At 42.3% G+C, this 13,558-nt stretch overlaps 1 protein-coding gene across 3 annotated transcripts; it reads left to right on the top strand.

The window, feature by feature from the left end:
- Nucleotides 1-3,930: 3,930 nt before the first annotated feature.
- CUNH11orf87 (chromosome unknown C11orf87 homolog) lies at nt 3,931-10,682 on the top strand. 3 transcript variants are annotated; one of them, XR_607256.2, is made up of 3 exons: nt 3,931-4,109; nt 5,138-6,955; nt 7,235-10,682. XR_607256.2 is itself a non-coding variant. In XM_008832815.2 (2 exons), the coding sequence occupies exon 2, from the start codon at nt 5,395-5,397 to the stop codon at nt 5,989-5,991; it is 597 nt and encodes a 198-aa protein (XP_008831037.1). In that variant the 5' UTR covers nt 3,931-4,109; nt 5,138-5,394; the 3' UTR covers nt 5,992-10,682. The 3 variants fall into 3 exon arrangements, 2 of the variants coding, with proteins under 2 accessions (XP_008831037.1, XP_008831038.1); XM_008832815.2 differs by having other exon boundaries at nt 5,138-10,682; XM_008832816.3 differs by lacking the exon at nt 3,931-4,109 and adding an exon at nt 4,330-4,404 and having other exon boundaries at nt 5,138-10,682.
- Nucleotides 10,683-13,558: the final 2,876 nt, after the last annotated feature.

Below are 13,558 nucleotides of genomic sequence, written 5' to 3'. Positions count from 1 at the left end.
TTGTGCCTTGTTTAGTAATTGGCTAATTTATTACAGGCTGGGTGAGCAGTTGATTTAATAGTAACATGACACTGTATAGACATACCTCTATAGGTGTTGAGGGCTCAGGGCCAAGGAGATAAACCTAGGCAAAATATCAAAATAAGCAGCACATTCTCTGAGAACATCGCTGTACATCTAGGAGTTGTCCAGCATGCATTTAGTGTGGTTCATAATGACCTGCCTAAGTGGCCTAGTACATTGCACTGGTTTCCAGACTAGAATGCCTAGTCCAAGGGAGTCTGTCGAGTTCTATGGACTTCTCCCTCCTCTATCTTAAACATCTCCAGTCTTCTTTAATGTCACCTATTTACTCCAATCATAAGCAGTTAGAAACATGGGTAATATAAAAGTAGAAATAAAGTAGAGATACATAAAATAAAGTAGAGGGATGAAAGTAAGGAGAGAAAAAGGCAGAGAGAGAATGAGAGAGATGACAGAGGAAAAGAGAGGGGGGAGATGGGGAAGGAGGTAAAGAAGGATAAAAAGACAGAGAGACAGTTAAAAAACATTCTAAACTTTTGTTTCCTTACATATAGTAGATACACAAATATTTCTTTCTTTCTTTCTTCCTTCCTTCCTTCCTTCCTTCCTTCATTTTTGAGACAGGGTCTCATGTAGCTCAGGCTGCCCTCAAACTTCCTATGTGAATGAGGGTAACCTTGAACTTCTGGTTTTCCTACCTCTACTTCCAGAATACTGGGATTATAGGCATGTACTGCCACACCCAATTTTATATAGTACTGGGAGCTGAATACAATGATTTCATGCATGTTAAAAATACTCTGAACTGCATCCCCAACTACTCATATTTTTGTTGAGTACGTAAGCAGGCAAATGAATGAATGAATGAACAAATTTTATTTTGGTAAAAATAACTTATCAGGTTATAGTGTGAATTCATGCTAATGTATACAGATTAGCATAGCTCAGATTTACTATTTTTCATATAATAATCGTTATTATTACTGACTCAGGACTTTGTTGATGGATGTGCAGGTGCCCATATAGCACTTCTCTCTAAGATAGACAGAAATTCTTCGTTAAACTTGGGAGCAAGTATTATATTATGTGCTACTGCTGACTGTTTGGAAACATGCCTGAATCCAAGAAGATATTCTAAGGGAAGATTCTGAGGCTCTCAGAAGCTCTTTGTTTTCTCTTAAGAAGTATAGCCTGGCAATTTCAATGGTTAAAAGATTAGCAACCTGCTGCGTGGAAACCTTTGATGTTAATCCAGCTGTGCCCAAATCACATTGCCATTCTGTGGGATCAAAATCCTGCAGCCCAAGAGCTATGCACATTTCACCATGCTTTTCCTTGGGCTTGAATTATTCTACCCAATGATATCCAAGTCTATATATTTAGTACATTTGACCTCCACATAAAAACTGAATTTACAGCCTGAAAGAGAAGATGGGGGGAAAGTGTATGTGCTTTTGATCTGAAAATTTATGTCTTCAATTGACCTGAATCACTTGCAGTTAAATACCATTGTCTTCCCAAACACATTCATCCCCAGGAAGATGTAAATTCTCTGGGTAAAACCTTGTCTTTTCATAGGTCATGTGAAATGCAGACACCTTGAGCACTCCTGGCATAACAGATGGTTCTCAGAGTGAGAACAGTGGCAGTGTCATGGCATAAAAAAGCATGGCATGTAGGAAGAATCCCATTACCAATGTATTACAATCCCATTACAAGATATTGTAAAGATAGATTTTTCACTAGGAAAACCCAATGACTTCTCCAAACTTAGAAAACAGATCATAAAGAGTTAATTCTGTGTAAAAAATTTTTCCTTATAAGACAACTTCCTTTTTAAAATTTTTCCTGATGAAGAGCCTCCCTAAATAACCAGAACTCTTTTTGGAGTATTCAAAAATAGGTTTGCTTTACAAAACGTTGATCAGGCTCAACTTTCTCTCAAGAGTAAAGAGAGTGTGCACGAATGGGGCATTGCCTATCAAGTGTTGATAGTGAGGTTTCCGTGATCACAGTGAAGCAAGTAGGCAAGCAAAAGACTCACCATTTCCAAGTCCACTAAGTCCTAAATGTGGAAGGTGGCTTTTTACAAGCATCAGGTTCCCTCCTGCTAACAAGGAAGGCTCTGCTGAAGCACTGAGGTCATTGGTCATTTTAGCTGTGTGACTTTGGCAGTCAAGAGCATCTGTCTGTGGCCTGAAGCTGCCATGCATTATTCAGCGTGTACTGAACTAGTCACTTAAATAGAATATATTGAGACAGTTATGAAGATAAAGCTGATGAGCAGAACTGTGCCAATCAGAGAAATTCTGAAAACAGTTAAAGTGGTGAGGATGCAGTCAATGGAGATTATTCTTTCTTTTCTTTCCTTCCTTCCTTCCTTCCTTCCTTCCTTCCTTCCTTCCTTCCTTCCCTCCCTCCCTCCCTCCCTCCTTTCTTTCTTTCTTTCTTTCTTTCTTTCTTTCTTTCTTTCTTTCTTTCTTTCTTTCTTTCTTTCTGTAGTACTGGAGATAGAACCCAGGGCCTTGCCTGTGTGCTATAAAACCATATTTAAAACTGAGGTTTCTCAAGGCCCCAGATGACTCACATTCAAATAAACAAAAACAGATTTGGATGGAGGAAAAGGTATAATGTATTTCTTCTTCCATTTGTGTAGCAAGAAAAAGAGGAGAATTTGGAGTGGCACTAGATAGAAACAACAGATCATGTCAGATTCTTTCTTCACAAGCACAGCAAATGCAGGCAGGCATGTGATATCTCTTATTCCTGTTCACTCTTGTTTCTGATGCAGAGCAAGAAAAGCAGTGACAGGTACTTTACTGTTCAACCTAGAAAGTAGGAACTTCGACCTGTGCTAGACTCAAAGAGGACAAGAAACACATTTTTAATAAGATGTCTGAATGCCCTCTAAAACCAGATAGTCTTTAGTGTTCCAAGATGGTTTTTCCAATAAAAAAAAATGAACATACTCCATTTTGAAGATGGCTATTATAATCAAATACACTATTCCTATTTTTTTCATGGATCCTAAACCTATAATTCACTAGTCTCTGACAAGACCCTTGCAGACTGCCAAGATGACTCTTCTAGAAGTTTTATACATGTTACTTAAAAGACTAATGCATCAAGTGCTTTGACAGAAATTGAGTCAATGAAGGAGTACTTTGTGAGTGGTCAAATGCTGAGAGTTTTTGTAGGTAATTTGTTTCTACACTCCTCTGTGTAATCTCTTCCTCTTGCCTTATAAGTCTGTGTATGCTTTGGGTGTTCATGAGGGGTTGGTCATCAGAAGAGAAAGGGGGCATTTAAAACCCACCAAATGTGTCTTGGACCTGAAGATGAAGGAATGAAGAGGGAGATCAAAAATAGATGGATACTTTGATGACTTGTGGAGGGAGATACAAACCGTTGTTTTTTTGAGGCATGTACAGTCTCCTGTTTCAGATTTGGCCACACTTGTGTTGACAAATGTCCCTGCCACCTTCCCAGTGCTTTCAGTTTATGCTTAGAACCAGAGGGAGCACAGACAGGATTTGGAGGAAGGAGCAAAGCTCATCTGTCACCAGGGAGAAAGTATGCATTGTGCCCCCAGGGGTAAAGGTTCTCCAGGGAGCAAAACTGTGCTCCTGGAACCACCTGGGAAAGGGTTGAAGGTGAAGAGCCGGCCAGTGGAAGAAAGGAAGCTTGTGTCTTCCTAGGCAAAGGAACAGTGGTGCTGAAGGGGGTTACTGGTGCTGTGGGGGTGGAGTGGGGGTTGTTCTTCCTAGCCCCAGGGCTGGGGAACAACAGGGAACTGGGGACGGTTTGCCGAGGCTGTTAAGCCAGGACAAGGTGTTGGGGTATGAGGGTGGGCGGGGGCCTGAGGGGTGGCTTGGAGCCCTGGCAGTGGCTGCCTGACGTCACCGGCCTCTCTGGCAATAGGCTAAGAGCTGAGCTCCCTGAAGCAGCGGCGAAGGCAGCGGCAGCGGCAGCAGCAGCAGCAGCGGCGCGGCTCTGTCTCTGGTCCCAGCACTCCGCGCCTTCTGCAGCCGCCACTGCAGCCGCGCCGCGGGGGCTCCTTCGGTGCAGCCAGCTGGCCGCTCCAGGTAAGAAACAGTGGTCCGGCGGAAGGCTTCCGTGGCCAGGGGATCCACCGGCAGGGTATGGGAGGGTAGGACAGCTCCTGAGGCCTGCACAGACACCTCTGGTCACAGCTTCGGCCCCCGCCCCTACCCGGGCCGAGGCTAGTGCGCTGCCTGGCTGCTCCGCAGTGCAACAGTTAGCACCTGCCTCTTGGGAGTGGCTGGCAAGCCTCCGCTGCCTGCTGAGGGTCTACCTGGCTTGGTCCTCTGCAATAGCCTCCCGGCCCTTGGGCTGGGGCTCCAGAAGGCCGGAAACAAGGTGCGTTCCCCAAACTTTGCAGGCGGGAACCCTCCCCCTTCCAGTTCCTGATCTGGGAGAAACTGGATACAGGATACTGTCAAGTGGGAGGCCTTGAGAGATGGGGTTGGGGGGAGCATTTGCGAAGATGTGCCTCAGCTGAGAAGGCTGCTTTTGGTGGGGAGGGAGGGGGAGGAAAGCATCAAGGAAGAAGGCTGGGAAAAGGTCGAGCATGATCCTGTGTGCCAGATTCATCCTGTGAGCTGTGGGCTGGGACACAGGCAGTGAGCTGTACCCCTCTGGGAGTGGGACCCTGGGGGATCGGGCGCCGTCCAAGCGGGAAGAGTCTGAACCTGAACCGGGAGAGATGGGAAAGGAGGACTGCTTACAAGGAACCCTCTTGGAGCTGGTGCTGGGGGGAATAGGATCCAGGAGAAGAGGTCTACCCGGCACAGGAAAGAGGACAGTCGGCTTTCTGCAAAGTAGAGCATGCCGGGCTTGGCGGCCGCTGTCCATAGCAATTAGAAAGTTGTGCAGGGTGCAGGGAGGCTGCCCTTCTCTGCTGAGTAATCAGCACCTCCGCGGTGCGGTGCGGCCACAAACCCCATCCGAGCCTGTGGAGCGAACAGCTGGCGACTCTACAGCTCAAGGAGTGGTGGGGATGGGGATCCCTGATTTTGGAGATGGCAGTGCCCAGTTGAGACAGCGCGCCCTGCACTCTCCTGGACCTTAACTAAGCCTGCTCTCTTTGCAGTTCTGTGCCTCGGAAAAAGAAACCAGCGATTGGAGACACATTCAAGGCGGGACCAGAGACAAATCTCCCTGGGGCCACTAGCTCTGGCTAGCTTGCTTGCTAGCAGTTGCTCCCTCAGTCTTTGGCTCGAGCCCTCACTCCCTCCCGCGCCAGGGAGCAGTTGGGGTGGCGTGGGCTCTGTCCTTGTCTTGGCTGGTGGGAACTGTGTGTTCAACAGAGGAAGCCTGGTGGGCCTAGCCCCTCTCAGCCCAGCGCCGATGAGTGCCAGGGCGCCGAAAGAGCTGAGGCTGGCGTTGCCTCCCTGTCTCCTCAACCGGACCTTTGCTTCCCCCAACGCCAGCGGCAGTGGCGGCAACGCAGGTGTCCGCAGCTCAGGCGCAGGAGGTGGCACCTGCATCACGCAGGTGGGACAGCAGCTCTTCCAGTCCTTCTCGTCCACGCTGGTGCTGATTGTCCTGGTCACTCTTATCTTCTGCCTCATCTTGCTGTCCCTCTCCACCTTCCACATCCACAAGCGTAGGATGAAGAAACGGAAGATGCAGAGGGCTCAGGAGGAATACGAGAGGGATCATTGCAGTGGCAACCACGGTGGTGGGGGGCTGCCTCGAGCAGGTGTTCAGGCCCCAACCCACGGAAAAGAAACCCGGCTAGAGAGGCAACCCCGGGACTCCGCCTTCTGCACCCCCTCCAATGCCGTTTCTTCTTCCACCTCTTCATCCCCTGGCCTCCCATGCCAGGGTCTCTGTTCCCCCCCGCCTCCACCGCCAGCCCCCAGTCCACACGGAGCACACGCAGCTTCCTCCTGTTTGGACACAGCTGGCGAGGGCCTTTTGCAAACGGTGGTACTGTCCTGATTGTGTAGCCCCCGCCCCCCATCTCCTCACCCCTTCCTCGGGTTCCAGCATCTTTAACCACCCTCGCTTTTGTTCCTCCTTCCTTCCTTTACCATCTTCCTCTGGCCCTTCTCCCTCTGCCTTCTTTCCTTATCTGCCCTCCCTTTTACTGTTTCTCCTCCGCCGAGGCACTGTGCGGTATTTGTAAATATTGGGTGAGGAAAGTCTCGGAAGAAGTAATAACGCTGATAATACTTTATTAATATTTATAGTAATTATACTACTAATAACACAGTCCAAGCGCATGACAAATCACATAATTTCTCATTGTCAATGAAGGCTTCATCTTCCCTCTCCACCCCGTGCCCCCCTCAGTAAGGAGGAGAAACCGCACAAGCTTCCAAATATATAAAAGACATTGACACTGGAGCAAAGGGAGGGGAGGGGGCCCGGTGATGTTGTATATAGCTGCCAAGTTAAGGTTTAGTTGCCTTTCTTTTCCTCCTCCACAGCTTTCACTTTTCCTTTAGCCTCCCTCCCCTCCTCTTTCTTCACCCTCAGCCGGCCTCAGGCAATAGTATGTTATTTAAAAAAATGTATTTACATTGAGCATCAGAGGCCACAGAGAAAGTCCCAGAAAAGATGTTTAGGACAGGTACCCCTCTCTAGTCAGCCATCTTCTCACTCTTTGTTAAATCATTACCTTTTCCAGGGCAGAATATTTGAGTTTACTTTTACAGATCTCTCTCGCTGGCCGAGCGTCAAATCTTTCAATGAGTTAAAAAACAAAAAACAAAAAAACAAACAAACCTGCTTTTGCTCCCTGCCCCGCCCTACTTGCACACTTTTGTTTTCAGGAGTCCCAGAGAACCCGGGAGCTGTCCAGCCAGGCCTGGTGCTGAATCCGACTCACCGGCATGGTTACTTCCTCTGCTTGTGCAGGCCAAAGGAGGGGCTGTTTTGGAAAGTGACTATACTGGATTTGGTTGGTTTCTTTATTTCTTTTTCCCCCCTTCAATCGAATTAGTGTGTACTATTAGTTTAATTATTATTAAGCGTTGCATAAGTTGCCTTTTGTAAAACGAAAAGTACTAGATGATGTGCAGTACTGAAAAACGTAGTATCTAACCAACCAGAATGTTTGTTTTATTTTTAGAACAAGTGCACATTTGTTATATACTTATTATATTGGTACCAAATACAGAAGAAAAATATAGTTCTGTATAAGCCCTCCAAACTGTATATTCTTGTTCTTATTTTCCAGCTGTTGATATAACCGTCACCACTGGCTGAGGAATTCAGTGGTGCAGGCCTGGCTAATGCTGTTTCCAGAAGTGTTCTTTTGTATTTTACTCTGTAGTAGATTAATATAAAAAGATGACACCTATGTTTTCTTTTTTCCTTTTGTGAGTAATAGAAACAACACAACAGATAACACACAAATAATGGATGTGCAAAGAATGCCATCTATTAAAACATGGTTAATATTTAAACAGTGCCTGTAGTTCTCTGCACGAAGTTCCACCTGGAGGCAGTGGTGCGTGTGTATGCTTGTATGGTTGTGTTTGGTGGAGAGACTGGTGGGGATATTGGGCAATTTGGATGACAGGACATGCAAATTTCAAGTTACATCAGTAAATGCTTACAGGATAAAATTGTTTACAGCTCGCTTAGTTACAAATCTGTGCCTGCATCTGAGATACAGCCAAAGAGAGTATTCTTTTTAAGTTTGAGTTAACTAACCTCACTAAACACATGAAAAAAATATTGAGGATAAAGAAAGTGAAATATTTTGGTCTCTCTTCAAATGCCAGATAAACCCTTCTATGTTAGAAATGGAGTCTGACTGTGCTTATTTTCCACTCTGTTTCCCTTGGACAGATGAAGTCTAGAAGCTTATAACATCTTAATTATATGCAGTGGTATCTCTTCCTGAAAACTAATTATTAGACAGCTATTCAAATAATTAAGAAGTGTATGAATGAAACTGATCAACAAAATGCTTAACCAAAAGAGTCTTCAGTCTACTGCTGAGTGTGAGGTAGTAAGACCCCACATGCGTTCCTCTAAGTCACTAGTTGACCCCGATTCTCTGTCTTGTTTCAGTCTTATGTGCTTTTATACAGAGAAACTATTGCCTCTAATGTTTTAGGTCATATATGAAGTTGCCCAAGCTCAGTCTGTATCTTTATAAAATAATTTAGTAGGGTTAATTTTACTCCCTCCTCAGATATCAACTAAGTCCTTTTCTAAAGCACAGAAAACCACCATTTACGTGTACCATGTTGTAACATTAGAAAGACCAGATATAATCTTTGGATACAATACATTAAATAATAAACCACATTCTTTCTAGTGCCTTAGTCACTTCCTAGTAATAGGTCAGAGTGCATCCTCTCCCTCAGGCCACTAAGGAACCCCTCAGTGTATCAGAGCTCTATGTTGTACAACAGAATGACTAAGGCACTTTGAAGAAGAAAGTCCATTAATTTCTGCAACTTACCCTTGTCCAGATGTAGTTCTTAACACCTTATTAAAGAATGGCTTTTGGACTTGCAATTTGAATAAAATCAGAAACCCAGAAGGTAGCGTCCTCATTTCAATGAGCTCTACTAAAATGCATAGATATTATTTTATTCCCATTATTTGGTGCACTTTTCATAGTGAATAATTTCCCATTTTATTAAAGCAATAAGATATTCTGTTGTGAGCAGTGCTAGATGATGATTCCATTTCCTTGGTGCTGAAGCCACTCCCTTGTTCTTGCCTTCTGAATCACAATGCATTCAAGGCATGCAATAATTATCCCCTTTCTAGGAGCAACCTATATACCTTAGGGGCAATGTCCTATATAAATTTTCCAAAAGGTATTTAAGAAGGAGCAAGAAATAAGCTAATTACATGTATTGTAAAAAGAGTTGATACCTCTAACTATGAGCACACATCTGCAATATGTTGTTATTGTGCACCTTTAAATATATATGCCTTTCTCCATCAATTGACTAGGATTTCATATTTTAATAGTGTCCTGTGTAAAGATGATGCAGCTTATTAATCATATTTCATACTGAGTTTAATATGGTCTGAACCTGGTTGTTTCACATAGGATTTCTGTGAGCTAGAATGAGAATTACCTAAAATTCTAGTAGGCCAGATCCCACACCAAATTACTGCAATAATATGTCAAAGCAATTTATATAGACTCTGTTTAAAGCACTGCTACTTGTCGAGCCCAACTGACTCATAGGGCATTTGGGTTTTCATTTCTATGAAACAAAAGAAAATATGGAAATTGCTAAATTTACTTAAAAGATTTTGTTTACTGATGTCCCGTCAAACTAATTGCTTCAAAGCCCTATAGCTACAACTCCTGCACTTGCTATTCAGTATTAATAAGGTAGCATGCTTGATTTTACTGTTTCAAAAAATGAGAAAAATTGAGAGAGAATGCCAAAATGTCAACTGTATGGGACTTTGACTTTGAAGATGTAGATGGATATAATCTTTAGAATTTATATATACCCATAGATATGTATTTATATATGTATACATTTTGTACAAATTTACAATGGACTTTTTGTATTCTCTTTCCTGTCATTACAAGTATGAGATGGAAGCTAAATAGTTGTTCCAGTCTCTTATCCAGAGAGGATAATGGGAAGCCAGGTATATGCATGCACTTGTTTCTCTGGGGTCGAATCAGAATGACCTTCGCTTTATTTAATGGAAGGGGAGAGGCCTCATTGGCTTTGGAAATTGGTAATTAGATAAGCTTCCTTTCCTATGTTAGTAACTCAAATGTAGCAATGATAATGAAGTTATGACCATGTTGGTGTGGTCTAACTATCTAGATAGAATGAAAACCTATCTGCAAGAGATTTAGGGCCATTTAGGCCACAGTAGTGGACTGTGATTTGATTTTCTTCATTTTCAGCTTATATGTTGTATGAGATACAACTTGTATCTGCATAGTTAAAAGTAAAGTGAAAATAATAACCATTATTTGTTTAGTTTGACAAGTAGCTTTTGGAAATATAATTTAGCTTTAAAACTTACTTGGCTTTTGACTTTTCTGCCCTTTTTAGCTATATCAATTGAGTTAATTAGATAATGACTAATTAATTTTTCCAATGAATATACATAGGTTTTGAATGCTTTTCTGTGGACACAGCTGAGAAATTACTAGCTGATATTATCTGAGTGTAATGGGCTAAATTAGAACCAGAAACTTTAATCTAATATGGCCTTGTCCCTAAAGTCCACTCTCATGGAAATCTGGGCTTTGAATTTGAATCTGAAAAGCCATTTATTCATTTTTGGAACTAGTGACTGTGAATCACAGATATTTTATTTCATATAAAAATGACCTGCCCTATCCTACACAGGAAGGCATTAACTACTGAACTGAACATAAATCTGATTCTGATTTGTTTTTTTATTTGGTAACATTTGAGAAACAGATTTTGTGGCTTAACATCAATACTTATTAATGCCACCAACCTAATGATACAGTTGGTACTATGTAGGAATGCTTAGCTGACAATAAAATTGATTTTAGTTGGGGACAATGACTTATCTGAGTTTTTTAAACCTGTTTGAGGCAGAAATATTTACCTAAAACTTGTGATTGCACAGATTGTTATTATAGAGATAATAACAGCAGCAACAGAAAAAACTTGATTTTCCAACTCAAGTATATCCAACAGATAGAATAAAACAGATATTAGAATTCATGAAAAATTTGTTTTTCTTTTCTATCAATAAAAGAGTTTTCTTGCTAATTGGCCTTTTGGACACTATTTCCTTATTGATTTAATTTACAATATACCAGGATTATAAAATTCCTCATCTTATTATACCTAGATGCAATTTTCTAAAAGAGATTATCATTTATATTTTTTAAATAAGCCATCTGCTTTTCCACATAAACCAGTTTCATCTCAGAAATGGGATATGTATTAATTCAGCATAACTAAGTAAACTGAGTCCAGGGTGAAGCTTAGTGCCTCCTAAGAAGTCACTTAGACTCTTGAGGCTCTAAACTTAATCACTCTTCCTCTTACATTTTTCTAACAGAACCTGGTTTATCAGGAAGAGATGTGTTGACATCACTTTTTGCCATTTAGTGGAAAGTGATACCTCAGATTCACATAAATTCAGATGGATCCTGGGTGAACCCTGCTGAGAAGTAGCTGCTTGAGGTTGCTTCCTAGTCTGAGGAACTGTTGTATTATCCTGACTTTCTACGGACATTCATCACTGCAGTGTTAGACCCTGAACCACTGTCCCCAGTCTCAAAGTCAACATCCACAGGAATCTTCATCCTGATCTCACCATTCCCATTCCTAGATGAACCAATGCTCTCCCATACTGCTTCCCTATTGAAGATATAGTGGAGTCTGGGTTCCCTGTGTGCCATGGGCCTATATTGAAAGGCATGAGCTCTAGCTCAGAATCATGAATCGATCCATCACCTCTGCCACCTCAGCTCTACTACTCTTGTATCATGTTAGATGCCATGCAGAGAGATTTCTCTGAGGTTGTATAGCCCCACACAGCTGCGGTCACATGGCCCCGTATCTGGGTGGATGTAGGCTTGCCATTTACCCCCAAAGCTGTTCATATGTTCAGATCACATATCACCAACCCTCTTTTTGGCTCCTATGTGTAGAGAAGTAAGCACACCTTATAGCTGCTTACCTTACTTTGCTCCTGTCTTATTTTTTCTCAAAGTTGCCTCAGACTGTAAGCAGCAGCTATTTCTCTTAATGATCCCATCTCTCTTCTAAAGACTCCTTGTACTGTGATTAGCTTTCCACTTCCTCAGTGGACTTAGTTTCTTCCCTTTTGGCATCAGCCTTGTGCTTAACTCTTAATGGTGGCTGGAAAGAGAGTGGAAAACAGAAATGTAAGGTTATTGGTAAGATATTCTAAATTGGACATATTTGAAATGTATTATGCCCCCATAATAAGCCTTTTCATTTATGCAAAGCAAACGTGGTCATCATTAGATCCTACCTCCCTTTTCTCCAGATTTTGATCACCATCTTGTGTTTATTTCCATTACTGACCACCAAAACCCTTCCAGTTTGACTAGAAAACCTGACAACTATTTGAAGCTGTAATCTTAATTTACTATATGATCTCCAAGAAGGCACAAACACTTCCCATTATTGACCCATTACTTTGTGCTACTCCTCACACTACAGGAGCTGCTATGTATAGGAAAATTCTAACCTTGAGCTAAGATAGACTTTTAGTGGGCACTGGATACTAGAGTGGAATGAATAGCTATCTTAACCTAAAGGCAACAGCAACTATGGATTAGTGATAAAACCCAATATCTTAACTATGGTCTTCTTCACTTCCAAGAGGTATGCACTGTAACCTCTGCTATCTGGTGTAATGGATGGATGGATACTAACTTAGCTTGCTCTTACAAGGCTGACATGGATCCAATGCCTTACTCTTTGGGTCTCTAGCTGGGATTAATTTGTGAAATAGTAGCTTTATATTTCTTTCGGGTTAATTGTTGTTCAGTCTGTTTACCAAGTATACCATCTCTGTATATGTCCTAAGTTGGAATTAAGGTTGATGATATGTTTCTTTTTCTGAAATAAAATGACTCCACTCTTTCAAACTTTATAGACTAAGAAGGGACTTTGGAGATAAGATTCCTTTACCCCCCATTTTCTACCTTTTGCTGACCATCCATTATCTCCATCTGTAAATCCTTTGTCTTCATTGGCCATGGCTTTAACTGGAGGGTTAATTTTAGCCTAGGTGTTTGCCATCACTCCATGATACATAATTTTTCTGCACACAGAGTTCCTGGAATCCTAGGGTAGTCTTTACAAGCCTCATTGCACTGACGTGTCAAAGATGCAATGAAGTGACAAAAATATTTATCCTTAGCATATGTATATGCAAAGGAAATGCACCTACTTTGCTTTTCCATAATTTATCTTATTTTCCTCACAAAGAACTATGCACTAGGTGTCTCTTTTAAGAAAAGTATTAGATTTTCCCCCTACGTCTTTCTAAGCTGGTTCCTAGGTATTATTTATTTTACCTTGTGGCAGAGGAGACAAGTTCTTCAGACCTAGGCAGTGCTACGTGGATCCTTGCTGGGTAGGACTGGAGAGTGGCCAGTTATCCCCATATCTTGACATGTTGATTGCTGTGATTCAAGCTCCTCCTAGTATCTACCAGTGCAGCCTAGGATCATGATATTTTTACAAGGTCTTGAACTCTTGAATCTGTACTGATGCCTTTGTTCCACCTACAAGGCTTTGCTATTTTACTGTGCTCTAAGCATACCCTCAGTTAGGGAAAACTGGGTCCCTTAATATGTCCTATTCAGATGCTAGGAGGCAGGAAGCATTGTAGTAGCCTATTGCCATGACCGTGATCCCACAGCCACCACCTTCTTATTGGAGCATGACATTCCTCCTTGGAGTGATAGAGAGATTTAGTAATATGCTTACTAGCCTCAAAGACCTTTGGCTCCATGATCCTATCAGAATGCTCATCACTGGGCTAAAAATCTCTCTACTACAGCTTTTCCCCAAATCAAAATGTCTAGGAA

This window comes from Nannospalax galili, unplaced genomic scaffold (assembly GCF_000622305.1).
Source record: "Nannospalax galili isolate Female #2095 unplaced genomic scaffold, S.galili_v1.0 scaffold335, whole genome shotgun sequence".
In the NCBI taxonomy this organism is placed as follows: domain Eukaryota; kingdom Metazoa; phylum Chordata; class Mammalia; order Rodentia; family Spalacidae; genus Nannospalax; species Nannospalax galili.
Note: the sequence above shows the minus strand (reverse complement) of the source record. Positions and strands in the feature narration are given on the sequence as shown.